Below are 15,467 nucleotides of genomic sequence, written 5' to 3'. Positions count from 1 at the left end.
TCCGGGGTCAGCAGCCTCAACCCTCCTCGCTCTGTGCATTGCAGATTGTGCACGGGTGTGCAAGTACACGTGCAAACACACGCACACACGTGCAAACACACACACACACGTGCTCTTCCCTGCCTGCCCCGCTCTCCTCCCCGCCGCTCGTCCCGCTCCCGAGCTGCTCCATCCCGAGGCAGCGGCGGTGCCGGCACGGCGTCCTCGGGAAGTGGCTATTGTTACATCGCCTTGGAGACTAATTAAGCCAAATATGAGAGCTGGAACACCTTGACTCGGGGAAGGTTAATGGTGCGAGCCTGTCTCGAGGAAGCTGGAGCTCAAGTCAACTCTGCAACATTAATTGTGGTATCGAGCGGCACGGCACGAGGGGCTCCGGAATCGCTCCTCGCCATTACGTTAATGGCGTTGCCGTGTCTATATTCTTAAAGTAATTGGCAGCTTTCTCTAGGTCTCGTCCTCCATTTACTTTCACAGGACATTAGAAGTCATTGTGTACAACAGCTCTGCAAACCCTGACTCACGCATTAAGTAGGACCGTGCAGAAAAGCAGACGATAATAAGGTGAGGGACAAAAGGAAGGGGCAGCGGCGGTGGCGGATGACATGGAGCCGCTTTCTTCGCCCCCCGCTTTGCTGTTGGGTGCTAATGCAATGACACGCCCCCGCATCAGCCACGTCCCGCTAAGCTTCAGACACAAGCACGTTAACAAAATTAACTAAAAGTGCTCCGTTCGCTGGGAACTCACAGATTGTCTCACAGATTTTTCTCTCAGCCTCCTGCTCCTCACCAGCAGACACCCATCCCCGTGTCTTGCCTCCAAACCAGTGCCCTTGGGAAGGCAATAACCACAGGGCTGTGCTTATTAATGAAGCCCTGGCTTCATTAATAAGATAACGATGAGTCATTTAACTCCGAAATTCCAGAGGAGAGCAAACCACCTGCGTGCGCATTGGGTAATGATGGAGACGCTAACGAGACCTTTCTGAACTGGCTCCAATCAGAAGATGCAAGGCTGCACTCCCGAACTCGCTGCTGCTCGGAGGTGATATGTTGGACCTGCCCGGCAGAGCTGGCGTCCTGTGCCATGCCATGCCTCGCCTCACCATGCCATACCTCACCATGCCATATCTCACCACGCCGTACCTCGCCGTGCCTCGCTGCGCCGTGCCGTATCGTGCCGTGCCGTGCTGTGCTGTGCCGGAGGGCTGCAGCCGCCGAGCTGCCCAGCAGGGAGCTGCACTGCTGGTTAGCATTCTCCCGAGGAGCCCAGCGGGTAATTACAGAGAAATTAAAAATGTAAGCAAAAGCAATTTTTCTTCCTCACAAGTCTGGGCAGAGACGTGTGACCCGCTGCTTACGGAGACGACGGAGCCAAGCTTGCAGCTGGCACGCGGAGTGGAAAGCGTTGGGTGCTGCGTGCAGGCTGCACCCCACAGCCCTGCACCCCGGCATCCATGGAGGGGTGCTGGGGCTGCACGCCTCCATCCTCAGCCTCCTCTTCCTCTGCCGCTCAGAGCCACCGGACCCTCTCCCCCCATGGTGGCACCGAGCAGGTTTCAGAGAGCAGCCAAAGAAGCAAAGTCCTGGTGCAAAAGGCATGCTCGGTGCTCTGAGTTCATTCCCTTTCCTGGCTCTTAGGCGCCTGGGGAAGGAGAAGAGTTGTTTAAGAAAAAGTATATTTTACCAGAATTGCCAGCATCCCTTTAATTAAGCGATAAAATGAGTTAGAGCGTGAGGAACTGCGCGCTAATTCATCCTGAAGACTTTGGGCACTGGGCCAGGAGGATCCTCTTACTGCAGTGATAAAATTTCATTAAAAAATGTTTAATTTTTTTTTTTTTTAACACTTGTTAATTTAACAAAGAGACTAAAAAGTTATGAGCAGCGAAAGTAATCTTCTATGAATTTCCCGCCTGGTGAGCCCAGCACCGCTCGCTGCCCGTGTTCCCTCCAGCTGCGGGGAAACCCACACCGTGCTTGAGCCACCACTTTCCTTTCCCATTCCTATATTTTAACCCAAAATTATTTTATCACCCACTGAAGAAAAAAAAAAAAAAAAAAGAAGAAGAAAGTGCCTAAGTACTCGTTTATTAACAGCTATAAGTATCATTAGGCAGAGAGATGTGGTAAAATATAGATTACACCGGGAAGAACCGGGGATCCAAGTGCCATTTTTCCTGTTCAGCATGTCATTACGCATCCCGTCGTGGCATATCACAGCGATGATTAGTAGCATCAAATGACTTCTGAAAAATGATTATGTGCCATTAAAAACATTAGTCTGTCTGAAACCAGCACAAACAAATGGCCGTGCCGGGGATGAGTCATTAGCTCCGGGGCCCGGGATGTGACGGGAATCCCGGAGCCGCGCGGGTGCCACCGGTGGGTGCCGCGGCTCGGCGCACCGGGGAGCAGGAGGCGCCTCCTCCGCGTACCCCTCTTTTTGCTGCTGCTGCTGCTGACTCCTCTCCCCCGAGGTCCCAGCCGTGGGGCACCTCTGAGGTGTGCCCAGCTGCCTCCTCGCCTTGGTACGGACCTGCCTGCGTGCCCGGTGGCGTCGGCTCCGCCACCCCAACGCTCTGCTCCCAGGCATCACCCCAGCCCCATGGCCCGAGTGCATCACCCCAGCCCCATCATCCCATCTCATTGCCCTGGAGCCTTCTCCCCAGCCCATCCACACCATCATCCCAGCCCCATCACCCTGACCCCATCCATCACCCCAGCCCCATAAACCCAACCCCATCACCCTGACCCCATCCGTAACCCCAGCCCCATCACCCTGACCCCATAACCCCAACCCCATAACCCCATCCCCATCACCCTGACTCCATCCATAACCCCAGCCCCATAACCCCAGCCCCACCACCTTGATCCCATCCATAACCCCAGCCCCATAACCCCAACCCCATCACCCTGACCCTATAACCCCAACCCCATCACCCCAGCCCCATAACCCCAGCCCCATCACCCTTCCCTGCCCTCCCTGCCCTACAGCCGTGCCCACGCCGCGCCAGCCCGCTGCCGGCACTTCGCTCCCTGCTGTTTCCACTTTAAGAGGACATAAATCCAGTTAGTATGTCCAAAGGAGAAAAATCAAAATGTCACATCTGTGGAGACGGTTCAATTGAAGGGGTATTGATTGTCACAGAGAATATTCTCACTTTATTCACCTACTTAGTCCCTTCCCCTAGGCACATATGAATTCATCAAACATTGTCACACCACATAATAATACTTGTTCCCGGGTGTTGTTGCAGCGGCTCAGGCTTTGTCCTGCCTTCCTGGGCGAGCGGGAATTCAGGGAAGAAAAGCTTTGCTGGCAGAAAGAGCGCGGGGAGGCACCAGGGTGCGAGTTAACCCCCTTGGGCCCTCGGGAGCTGGTGGGAAACGCGCGGGCAAGGAGGGCTCAGAGCTGGTGCTGCTCCACTGCCAGGCCTTGGGGGCTTCGGGGGGAGGTGTGGCAATAAGTCGGGGGGAGAAAAGACATTTTCCCTTTGTTTGCAGCCGTTTACTGCCACGGCTTCACCGCCTCGTGTGGCCCTGGAGCTGCGGGAGCCAGGCAGAGCGGGGCTGCAGGGCTGCTGCCTGCTCTGGGAGCGGGAGCGGCGCAGCCAAGGAGAAAACGCGACCGCGAAGGGCGATGCTGCTGCCGGGAGCTGGCCCTGCCCAGGTCAAGCGTTCCTGCTAATTACAGCTCGCAATTAAGAAAGGCTGGCCCAGGTGCTGTGGCTCGGGGACATAACCTCCAAAGGGCTGGGGCTGGCTGCCGGGGCAAGGAGCAGGCAGGGTGCTGGTGTGCGGCCCAGGACCCAGGCAGAGGGGCTGGGCTGTGCCGGCACGCTGCTCCGGGGATGTGGCACGCTCCCTGAAGGCCGGTGGCTCGTGGGGACGTCCCAAGCCGTGTGGCTGTCCCCAGGCATGCGGCTCCTCTGCGCACGCTGCCTGCGTGGCCCCGCGCAGCTCCGTCCCCGGGTGGTGGCAGCCCCCAGCCGTCACCTCCCGCTTCAAATAAATTGGGAGCACGAGCCAGTGTTTCTGATCCACATTAGCTTCATATTATTTGTGCGTTAATCTGATTCAGCGCAATGATTTAATCTGTTAATGGCCCCTGATTGGATCTGCTCCTCTCTGGCTTGATAGCCTTTAGCTGTTTGCACCCAGTCGGCCGATTTATCCGCGCACCTTTTGGTAGCTCGGGGTCGGGTTCGCAGCTCTGGGCACGGCGCTGGGGCCGTGGATGGGTGACGGTGAGGAGGAGGAGGCAGCAGTGGGCACGCAGCAGCCTGGAGCCGGGTCCTTGCCTGGCGGAAAGCCCTGGGGCTGCCCCAGCCTGGGGACACGGAGAGGAACGGGGACAGGGTGCACAAACCGGGCAGGTCCCAACCCCGTCACCCCCTGACCGCGGGGCACCGCGGTGCCGCCGGCCGTGGGACAGAGCCGTGCCCTGGGACGAGGGCCTGGAGGGGTGCACGGGGCCACGGCCCGGCAGCAGGGAGAGCAGCCCCCTCGTGCCCAGGCAGGGCTCACTGGGCTCTCTGGGTGATTTGTGTCACCTCTGATTTCCATTTCGTAACCAGGATTATGCCGCGAGTGCAGCCTGCCGGGGGCGGTGGAGTTGGGACTAGAAATCTTCGCGATCCTCTCAGTTCCCCCAGCGTCGGGTGGGGGATTCCTTCCCCGAGCTCTCAGAGGTGGGGAGCCCGGTGCTGAGCAGGGCTGGGGACCCCCTGAGGGAGGGAAGGAGGTGGGGGCACGGCAGGGACGGAAACCTCTCCTGCAGAGCCCCGCACCTCCGCCGAGAGCCCTGGGCAAGGGGCGCAGGGGCCGGTGTCCCCCCCCCCTCGGCAGCAGCAGCAGCACGGTGCCGGGTGCTGCTCGTCCCGGCCGAGAGGCGCCCGCCGTGACATTGCCATTCCTCCCCCGCCGCCAGACCTCCCCCTTCCCGGCGGCCGGGCTGATTTATGGCCCTGCGCGGAGGCAATCAAGGCCCCGGCCTCCTCCGAGGATGACGCCGCGTCTCCGCCGCTGCATCCTGACCGGGAGCGCGCGGCCGCATGCCAATGCGGGACGGGGACATGGGGACACGGGGACACCGGGACATGGGGACATGGGGACGCTGCGGGGGGCACGGCGGGGTCCAGGCAGGGAGGACGGACGCCGGGTCTCTGCTCTGCTCTGCTCCGCTGCAGGCTGTGCTCCTGCTAATGGGGACGTGGTGCCGGTTTGGAGGACGCGCGGAGCGGCACGGAACCATAACGGGGCCGTGACAAATGCTGTCCCTCCCGCAGGGAGCCCATCCATCCCCGAGCTGCTATGGGGCTGCGTGGGCACCCTCAGCCCCAGCCGATAAATGGGGGTGGTTGTGGGGCTGGGATGGGGACAAGGGTTCAGGGCTGAAATAGGGAGGACAAGCTCTGCAAGAGCAATTGGCTCAGCACAGGCAGGGCAGGAGCCGGTCTGGGAGAGGGGAAGGGGCTGGGGCTGGGGCAGCGCACCTTGCACTGGTGGCGATGGGGCTGGGCTGGGTCTGCACACCCGCCCCAGGTCCCCACGCTGCGTCCCCTCCGTCCCCAGGTGCGCCCACGGGGTCCTGCCCGAGGGGGAAACTTGCTTCCCTCCAGGCTGGAGCCATCCGGATGCGAAGCCACCATCCCCGCCGGCCGAACACGGCAGCAAGGAGACACCCACGGCAAGTGCGGGAACTTGTCACCGCTTTCCGGGAACAAACCGAACACGAGGAGGCTCCGCGTTCCCCTTCGGAGAGCCCCGGGCGCCCTGCGCTCCCTGGCCTTGATCCCGCCACCGCCGAGCCTGGAATCGTAATTACCCGCGCTCGTCTGGCCTCTGCTCTCGCTCCTCTCGCCTGACTTGAAATGATTTTTGGAGGCAGTTGGTGGCGAGGGAGTACAGCTGCCGCTAAGTTATCCAAACGATTTATCTTAAGATTCATACAGAATTCATTGTGCAGGGAGCCTGGGCAATGTCGGCTTTTAATATTCATGCGGATTTGGAGGCAGTGTTAATCACGGGGTCTGACAATTTGCACTTCCCTTAATTGTCCGTGCAGCAGCCCTGCCCGGCCGCCAGCCCTTGTCCCCGCCACGCTCGGGGACGTGTGTGCAAGGTCCCCGGGCAGTGCTGGTTGTTGCACGGTCACGGCAGGCAGCGGGAGGACGGGTCACCGGGGGCGCCCCACGCTGGGCAGGGCAGCAGAGCGCTCAGCCACATCCTGCACACGTGTGTGCAACGCTGCGGGGACAGGATTGTGCAGCGAGCGGCTGACACGAGGGCCCTGCACGCTCGTGTGCATCAGCAGCGATGCACAATCCAGCGCGGAGGGGTCCGATCCTGCTGCAGCCCCGGCTGTTGGGTGCACCCCCGGGTGCTGGTTGGGGCCCCTCGCCGCCGTCCCCGCGGCGGTGTTACCTGTCACCGCTGTCACTCCGCTCCCACCCAGCCAGCTGCCACCGAGCGGGGACAGAATAACAATGAGGGACGCGGACGGAGGCTCGCGGGTGGCCCCTTCTCGAGGAGCCACACAGCAGCACCCACAGGGACAACGTGCACCCCGTGCCGGGACCTGGAGCACAGCTCCCCCTGCACCACGTCACCAAGGTGCTGGGACCCCCGCGGCTCGTCACAGCCGGCGAGGTGCCACGGAGCTGTCACCAGCAGCTGGTCCCCCCAGCAGGACCCCCTCCAGTGATGCTGCCATGGCCGTGGGGACAAACCTGGGGCCGCCTCCGTCCCCTGCAGGACCCCAGGACCCCGCCACCCACCGCAGCCCCACAAGAAGCTCCCAGTTTTTGCTTGCCGTGCAGCCAAAGCTCGGCTGAGCCGGGGCCGCGGCGTGGGGCTGGGCGGGTTCTCAGCCGTCCTCGCGCTGTAATTGTCCTAATTAGATCTACATGTTTTGATGAAGGTTTCACAAGAAAAAAAAAAAAAGGGGGAAGGCAGGAGGAGATAATCGAATCGCAGATGACATTCCCATCACCCAATCTCTCCGCACAGCCTCTGCTGCAGCCGAGTCTGAAAATTATGCATAAGGGGGGGGGGGGGGGAGGAAAATTACCATAATCTTCCTCTGCAGGATGACACCAAATTTGACTTGAGCTGCACGGGGTGGCGGGGAGCCAGGCAGGCACCGCAGCTGCTCTGCCCTTGCCCCGACAGTGCCACCACTGGTGCCACCACCGGTGCCACCTGCCTGTGTCCCCCGGCTGCCAGCCCGCCCCGAGGTCCCAGCCTGGGACTTGTGGGGCTGCCACCACCCCAGGCAGTGCCGACGGGATGGGGGCACCCCTGCAGCGCCGCGGGACCCCCGGGTGAGTGGGGCTGGCGTGCGCACAGCCGGGACACCGAGCTGTGACTCCACGTGTGTCACCACACGCTGGTACAAGGCCACCAGGCAATGCCACCTCCTGCAGCGGGGGCGATGCCGGGCAGCAGCAGGGCTCCACGCGGCCCTGGCCCCGCTCACGCCGGCACCACCGGCTTCTCCTGGGACTCGCGGGGGTGCTGGCAAGCGAGCGAGGCTGCTCCGGCTCCGCCAGCCCCGTCTCCAAGCAGCCGCTGCGGGAAATGGCACAGCAGAGCCATCACAGCTTGGCGAACGGCTGAACTTCAGGGGCGTCAGATGGAAAAAGGGGGGGCGCTCCCTGCCTGCTGCTGTCTCCCCTTGCCCAATTTCTCCCCTTGCCCCAATCTCCCCTTGCCCTGCCTCCCCGTGGCTCGGAGCGAGGCCAGCCTCCCCGAGCAGGCCTCCGGGCGCACGCAGCGGGCTGTGGGCGCACGTCAGCCCTCGCCAGGCACCAGCAATGCCGCCTCCTGCACCGGCGTGGCCAAAACTCGGGGCGCGGCGCTGCAGGGGGACGATGGAGACCCCCCCCCTAATCCCAGCATCGCCCCCAGGATGCCGCCTGCCCCTCTGTGCTCGCACCAGGGCCGGTCCCTGCGTCACCACCACGGCCAAACCTCGCCCCCACCTCCCTCCAAGGGACCCCTGCGGACCCCCAGGCTCCGTGCTCCCCCCCCCCAAGCCCCGCTTGGAGACCGGAGCAGCTCGTGACACCGGTGGCCAGGCCCCGCACCAGCCGGCCCGGCGCCGAGCATCGCCTGCCACAGGCAGGATCCGGCCCCCCGCCTGGCCCTAATTCAGAAAAATATTCCGGCGCTTCAAACGGCTCCCGATGCCTGCGGGAAAACTTTCAGCCGCCTTCGTTCTCCTTTTATCGTGCGGAGGAAGGGCTCCCGCTCCGGTGACACTTGCGGTTCCGCTGGAGAATACAAGCCAGGGCAGTTTTTGTCCTCCCCGCACAATTTTCCTCCCCAAATTTTCTCTCTCTTTCAGGTCATTTGCATGAAAACGGGCTCTTTTGTTTCTTAGGATTTTCATCTGCCTCTGCTGCCTCTTCCCCACCTAGAGCCTGAGCCTGCCTTTGTCCTCGGCAAATAAAGAACAAAAGGGGAAGAGACAGAGAAAATATGATCTCGCCTCCAAATGGGCTTTTTTTTTCCCCAAGTCGTCCATGAAGCTTCAGATGCTCTTTAAGAACCCGGCTGATGAATGACGGGGCATGGGAGCTGCCATTAGGACAGAATTGATCGGCTCTCAGCAGCGTACTGCCAGGGCCCTGCGCTTCAAGAAACAAGAAAGGAAGAAAGAATGAGAATGAAGGGGAAAAAAAGAAAGAAAATACCGGGTGATTGGGAATAGTTTTCGGTCCCTGATAATAATAAACGCATTCAGCAAATTGCACTCTCACTTCGGAGCAGGTAATCGTGATGCAAGGCCTTTCTCCTCCGCACCGGGGGGAGGAAACTCGAGTAAACAGGGGGAAAAAATCAATTTCTGCCGCAGTTTGTTCCCTGAATGGGGGAATCTCCCTCCAACCTCTCCTTTCATGTCTCCTATTAGCTCTGCCAGGCTCCCACCTCAGCCACGGCGCTGCCTTGCAGGAGAAACACATTTGCACAGCAAAGCAGAGCCCAGGACTGGGAAGAACAAAACCAGGGCTGCGTGGGAGATGGCTGTGCTGGGGCAGCGCCTCCACACCCGGCTGCAGGGGGGCACGGGGGGGCAGGGGGGGCACAGCAGCCAGGCTGCTCGATGCTGGATCCAGCCCCAGCTCCGTGGCTGGGGCTTGGAGACCCCAGCCAGGCACATCCCAGCCTTGCACGTCTCAGCTGTGCACACCTCGAGCTTGCACAGCTCGCCGTGCATGTCTTGGCCATGCACGTCTCGGCCGCACGCGTCTCAGCACAGCACAGCTCAGGCTTGCACACTTCAGCCGTGCACACCTCCGGCACGCTCCCCTGGGACCAACTGCAGCCGGGGGCACCGTGCCCTGGGGCTCAGCAGCTGCAAGATGCGGATGCGGGTGTGGATGTGGATGTGGGTGCAGATGTGGATACGGATTTGGATGCACAGCAGGCTCCCCCTGGCAGCGTGCACCCCACCGCCTGCACGCAGCAGGGATGGAAGAGGAGGAGGTGCTCTGCTGCCAGCAGGATGCTTGGAGCTGGGGGCGCAGGATCAGGCCCTGGGGACCAGCAGTGACACCGAGAGTGGCTGCAGGGACACCCGGGACCACAGCGAGCACCGGTGCACAGGCAGGACGGCCCCACGGCTCGGGGCTCGCCAAGCGGCAGCCTCCCTGCCCGCACGGCAGCTCCGGGAAAAAATGGTTTGCAGCTACATTAAGGATAGCGTAATTATGCCTAATAAAAATACGGCCGCCCTTGTGTGAGTAAACACGGCTTTGACGGAGCACCCTGCCGCAAGCAGCTCCCCGGCACGCGCAGCAAGCTGGCGGGCGCCCAAGGAGCGGCGACGGCTCCGGCACTGCCGGAGGGAGCCCGCGGCGGAGGATCCTCGGCGGCTGCTTGACTTCGAATCAGCCCTCTGAAAAGGAGGGGGGAGAGACAAATCACTTCTGCCGTTCGTTTTTTTATTTTTTTTTTCCTTGTTGCTTGTTATTTCCCCTCCCTCGCCCCAAGCCCTCCTCGCTGCTGCCGCCGATAAGGCGATAGGATCTAATCGCCGGGTGGCACGCGCGGCTCGCCGGCTGCCAGCGCCGCGCTGCAGCCGCCTGCTGCGCATCAAACGCCGCGTGATCGGCGGCGGGGTGGCCGCCACGTCCCCGCCGTCCCCAAGGGCACGGGGACACGGTGCTGGGGACGATTCCCCCCGCAGCACCCGTGGGCAGGCAGCGTCTGGGGAGGGGGAGACGGGGGGCACTGGGTGTCAGCAGGGGGGCTGGGGGCCTGATCCTGCACCCTGGGCTTCCTACGCCCACATCGCCAGAGCGTCCTGGAGCTGGTGGTGGAGGAGGAGGAGGAGGAGGAGGAGGAGGAGGAGGAAGGCTGCTGGGAGAGCTGCTCCCCGAACCCCGCACCACGCGGTGCCCCCGGGCTGCGGCAGCTCGCGAGTGCTGGGTTAAACGCGCCGTGCTCTCAGCACCACTCCTCCCCAGCAGAACCAGAACGAGTTTTTAATATAAAACCGGTAGCCAGAGGGTGAATTAAGGATGCTAATTGAATTTCATTACGTGGAGGAGCCGAGGCCGGTGGGAGACGGGGAGGAAGCGCATTTGATGTGTTTTAAAAGCTGCAGTTTCAGAATGTGGCGGTTCTTTTTTATTTTTTTTTTTATTTTTTTAATTTAAGGCGGTCATGAAAAGATCCCATCTTTGAGGAGCTAACGACTCTCATGAATTATTTCTGTTGATTTATACGCCCACTCTGCCTTTAAATAATATTAATAAAGTAAAAGCGAACCCGTTCCCAGGCGGGAGCGGGAACGCCTTGCTGGGCAGGCACAGGGACTATGGGACGAGGGAGATTGTGGCAGCGAGGCCACGCTGCGTTTTGGGCCAAAACCTGGCGATTTTGGAGGCCGGGGCAGGACCAGATCCTGCCCCGGTCACAGCGCCAGCGCTCAGCATCGCGGCCGTACGGGCGCCTTCTGAGCCGTTGTGGTTTTATTGCCATGCCGAGGAGCTGGCTTAATTCTCTGCTGTCTTTCTTCCGCGCTGTTGATTTACGCTGCCAGTGTTTTAATTACACAACTCAGCACTCCTTAAAACATGAAAAACTGCCCAACTTTTGAAGCAATTAAGGAGCAGCAGAGTAGATCAGCCGGTCGGAGATGAGATAAGTAAATCAAACAATTAAAAAACTCGTTTGGGCTGGGGGCGCCCCACCCGGAGGGCACCCACGGGAGCCCCCCAAAAAACCTCGTCCCCGTCCTGGAGGGACCAGGGGGCTATGGGGGGGCACGGCCGCTCCCCGGTGCCGGGAAGGGTTTTCCTAATTGAGGTGATGGTGGTGACTGGGGGGGGCGGGGGGGCTGGGGCAGGGCAGGAGGCTCAGCACAGACACCCAGGGCTGCAGACACGTGTGTGCACATGTGTGTGCATGGGACGTTGTGTGGGTGTGCAAGTATGTGCTGCTTGGGGTGTGCAATGGAGGAGGATGTGCAATGGGTGGGGGTGTGCAATGGGTGGGGTGTGCAAGGGATGGGGTTGTGCAATGGATGGGGTTGTGCAAGGGTCAAGGATGTGCAACGGGCAGGGATGTGCAAGGGATGGGGTGTGTGCAATGGGCAGGGATGGATGCAACGGATGGGGATGTGCAAGGGACGGGGTGTGCAAGGGATGGGGACGTGCAAGGGGCAGGGATGTGCAGCGGGCAGGGATGTGCAAGGGATGGGGTGCGTGCAATGGACAGGGTGTGCAACAGACAGGGATGTGCAGTGGATGGGGGTGTGCAACGGACAGGGACGTGCAAAGGGCAGAGACGTGCAATGGGCACGGACGTGCAATGGGCACGGACGTGCAATGGACAGGGGTGTGCAACGGGCAGGGACAGATGTAACGGACGGGGACGTGCAAGGAAAGGGGTGTGCAACGGATGGGGTGTGCAAGGGACGGGGATAAAGCAGCCACTGAGCCCCCCCTCGGGCTGCAGGAGGATTCCCTCCTGGTTAAAGGGGGTGTTTTGGAGCCCCCCCCCCACCTTATCCCGTCCCTCCGGGCACCCATGGGTGCCCCCCCCCGGTGCTCGTGCACACTCGTGTGAGCTCACACGTGCTCGCTGTGCCCTGGGGGTGCCCGCAGCTGCGGGGCCGCAGCCCCGGGGGCAAAGCAACCCGAGCCCGCCGGGCCCTAAAGCACAGCAGGGATTTGGGGTATTTTGGGGCGGTTTGGGGTTTTTTTGGGGGTGGTTTTTTTTTTTTCAGCGTGGCTCCGGCTCTCTCTGGTGGCCAAGCGGCTGCACTGCACCCAGCCCACGGACAGCGGGGCCACGGCGCAGCACCAGAGGTCTCGGGGGGGGGGGGAGGGGTCACGGAGCCCCCAAAAACCCCGACCCCAAACCTCGACCCCCGGTACCGGGCCGGGCCGGGCCGCGCCCGTCGCGCTCACGGCCCCGCGCGTCCCCGACGCTTTTTGTCCCTCGGCCCGCTCCGTAGCGGCGCTGCGAGGGGCGGGGCCAGCCGGGGGGTGAGGGCCCGGATGCGGAAGTGCCCGCTTCTTTCTGCCCACAGGCCGCAGCTGTGAGTGGCGGTGGGGGGGGCTGCGGGATCCGCCGCCATCCGCGGCCGCGCGGGGCCGGGGGGCGCCGGGGCGCTGCAGGGTGGAAGGGGGGAGTGCGGGAGATCCGATGGCGGGCGGGGGGCGCGGGGCGGGCGGGGGGGGCGGGCGATGGAGGCGGCGGTTGGGGGCTGGGGGGGGGGGGGGGGTTTGGATGCGCGGCCGCCATCTTGGTTTGTGTCTGCCCTAGGTTGGAGCCAGCCGACCCGGCCCGGAGCCATGGTGAGGGGGCGAGGGGGGTCGGGGGGCTTCGTCCTCTTTCTCTGAGGGCTCCTCTCGGTCCGTGGGGGGCACAGAGGGGGCGCAGGGTGGGGGTCGGGGGGCGCCTTCTTCCCCTGGGGCTGGGGCTGCGCTGTCCTGGGGGGGGAACCGGGTGTGGGGGAGGTTGGGGGGGTCCCTGGTGCGGGGGGAGGCCTGCAGTGGGGGGTGATGCTGCTCTGGGGTGGGGAGCACAGCCACAGCCCCCCACAAGCGCGTGTCCTGGGCTCTGGGGGAGCTCCTTTGTGGGGTTTGGGTGGGCCCTGCCCCCCGGTGAGGTGGGGGGGGGGGGTGGTGGTGCTGTGGTCAGGGCACGAGCTGTCGTCCGCGCGCTGAGTTTGTGCTTCGCATTTCAGCCTCGCAAGATTGAGGAGATCAAGGACTTCCTGCTGACAGCCAGGAGGAAGGACGCCAAGTGTGAGTGGCTCTTGGGGGGGGGAGCGGGGTGGGTTGTGCCCCCCGAGCCTGGGGTGCTCCTGGGCGTGGAAGTGCCGAGGGGCTCCCGGTGCCGGGGTTTGGCCGAGTGCGTTGTCAGTGACGATTGGAGCAGCTTACGCTGAGCAGAGCCGTCCTGGTGGCCGCAGGGGGGGGGGCTGTGATGTAACCCCGCAGGTGAGCTGTGTCTCCGGGCTTGCTGCTCGCTCAGCTGCATTTCTTCCACTGCTCCTCAGCGTGGGTGCTTCTGCCAAACCCCGCTGCAGCTGCTGGGAAACTATTTGCAAATATTACCCTGTCTGCGGCTCGCTGTAGCATTTGAAAAGCTACGAGGTGTCAGACGCCGCGGAGTTTCAACAATGACGAATGAATCGTGCTTAAACTTGAGTTTTCTTTTGTTGCGAACACAAAGACCATTATAACTGGAAAAAACTTGAAGCGCCTTGTCTGGGTATTTTACAAAGTGTGAAGAGTTTTCCCTGTTTGGATTTAGCTGTCAGGGGGAAGTGGCGCTTTAATTCTGGAAATGTTTTGTTAGCTCGGCGGTGTGGGCGAGGAGGGGACAGCTCAGTGCCGAGGCGCTATTATGGCTGGTGACAGCCGCTGACAAAGCGTTCCAGCGCTCCTCGGCGTGCTCCGGATCCTGCAGCAGCTCTGCTCCCTGTAAGGCTGAGCCCTGCAGCGGGAAGGGAGAGGCGCAGCCCGTAGCTCTGAGCAGGCTGCTGGGATGAACTGGCCCTGGACAGCCATAAAGGAGATGGAAGGCGCCGGCTGCAGCCTCGCGGAGGCCAGAAGATGCGCTGCAGGAGCCCGGTGCTGCTCCTCAGGCACAAAAGGTTACAGGAGTAAATAAGCCCGGCGTGCGCTGTCATGCTCCGCTGGAAATTTGTGACACGATCAATTTCTGACGCTGCCGGTCGTAAACTTCCCCCGCGAAGCAGAAAGGGCTCGGCAATAAAGCCGTTCGCCTTGGGAAGCCTCTGGGGCGGCTGCGGTGGTGGGCTGAGCCCTGGGGCTGCTCATGACTGCTGTCGCGGTGCGGGCGAAGTTCCTCGGGTTGGGTTTTGCTCCGTGCAGGTGGGGCTGCCGTTGTGTTCCCTGCCGGGGGGGAAACGGGGGAGAAGTTGGAGCGGGGTGCGTAGGGTTTGATCTACAGAAAACACTTCTCTCCAGGCGTGGTTTGTAAAACGGAATAAAGAAAGGTCTCGGGAGCGGGCGGGGGTTGCCGCTGTCCCGCTAACCCGTTCCCCAACCCTGCAGCCGTCAAGATCAAGAAGAACAAGGACAATGTGAAGTTCAAGGTGCGCTGCAGCCGGTACCTGTACACGCTGGTCATCACGGACAAGGAGAAGGCCGAGAAGCTGAAGCAGTCCCTGCCCCCAGGTACCCACCGGTGGGGGGGGTTCTGACAGGGGCTCCCCCGGGGCCAGACAAATCCCGGGCGCTTCCGTGCGTGGAGAGGAGGCGCTGGTTTTGTGCTCAGAACTGGTGCCGCGGGCTGCTGCCTGCCCGAGCAAGTGCTGCTGGTGCTGCTCTAACTTCAGGTGTCGCAGTTGGTGCCGGGGGAGCCACAGGGCTCCGAGCACCCCTCCCACCACCGCAGCCCGTGCAGGGAGAGCCGCCCCCCAGGCGCTGTGCAGCCCCCGCTGTCCCCTGACCAGTGCAGACGCCTCTCTCCCCGCCAGGCAGGGCAACGAGCGGGTCCTTCAACCCCGTTCAATCCTCTTTCTCTCCTCCCTAGGTTTGGCCGTGAAGGAGCTGAAATGAACCGTTCCCGTCTACGTTTATCTCCACGTTTGTTACAATAAAAATCTAAACTGTTCTGAGGCGTCACGCTTGTCCTTCCGAAAAGCTGTGCCGGAGCCGTTTCGTGTCCCTCTGGCCGCTCCGGGAGGGGCGGTTTCCTCCCCGGTGGCCGGGAGCGGCTTCCCCAGCGCGCCAGCTCGCCGTCAGGCGGCTCGGGAGCCGGAGTGGGTCCGTGCCCCAGCGGGGGGCCCCCCCGGGGGGGCTGGGACAGCTGCTCCGCCCGCGCGGAAGGAGGTTTTGTCAGCGGCCGTGCGGTCCCACCGCACCTCTGGGCCTTGGGCCTGCTCAGCGCGGCCGCTCGGCTGAAGTTAGAGCCCGGTGAGCCCCCCCGGGGGCGCCGCGGGGCTGCTCGGGGGTCCCGGGGCTGGCAAA

At 62.3% G+C, this 15,467-nt stretch overlaps 1 protein-coding gene across 1 annotated transcript; it reads left to right on the top strand.

Moving 5' to 3' along the window:
- The first annotated feature begins 12,477 nt into the window (after nucleotides 1-12,477).
- RPL38 (ribosomal protein L38) lies at nucleotides 12,478-15,111 on the top strand. Its single transcript, XM_080561076.1, has 5 exons — nucleotides 12,478-12,559; nucleotides 12,787-12,818; nucleotides 13,211-13,271; nucleotides 14,550-14,672; nucleotides 15,031-15,111. Exons 2-5 carry the CDS (start codon nucleotides 12,816-12,818, stop codon nucleotides 15,054-15,056), a joined length of 213 nt encoding a protein of 70 aa, XP_080417202.1. The 5' UTR covers nucleotides 12,478-12,559; nucleotides 12,787-12,815; the 3' UTR covers nucleotides 15,057-15,111.
- The last annotated feature ends 356 nt before the right edge of the window (nucleotides 15,112-15,467 follow it).

This window comes from Anser brachyrhynchus (assembly GCF_964034855.1).
Source record: "Anser brachyrhynchus genome assembly, chromosome: 18".
In the NCBI taxonomy this organism is placed as follows: Eukaryota; Metazoa; Chordata; class Aves; order Anseriformes; family Anatidae; genus Anser; species Anser brachyrhynchus.
Note: the sequence above shows the minus strand (reverse complement) of the source record. Positions and strands in the feature narration are given on the sequence as shown.

Bases quoted from the DNA above. Each gene is read 5' to 3' on its own strand.
- RPL38 (XM_080561076.1), top strand. The intron at 13,272-14,549 runs GTGAGTGGCTCT...CCAACCCTGCAG, and splicing joins CAGGAGGAAGGACGCCAAGT to CCGTCAAGATCAAGAAGAAC. The intron at 14,673-15,030 runs GTACCCACCGGT...TCTCCTCCCTAG, and splicing joins GAAGCAGTCCCTGCCCCCAG to GTTTGGCCGTGAAGGAGCTG.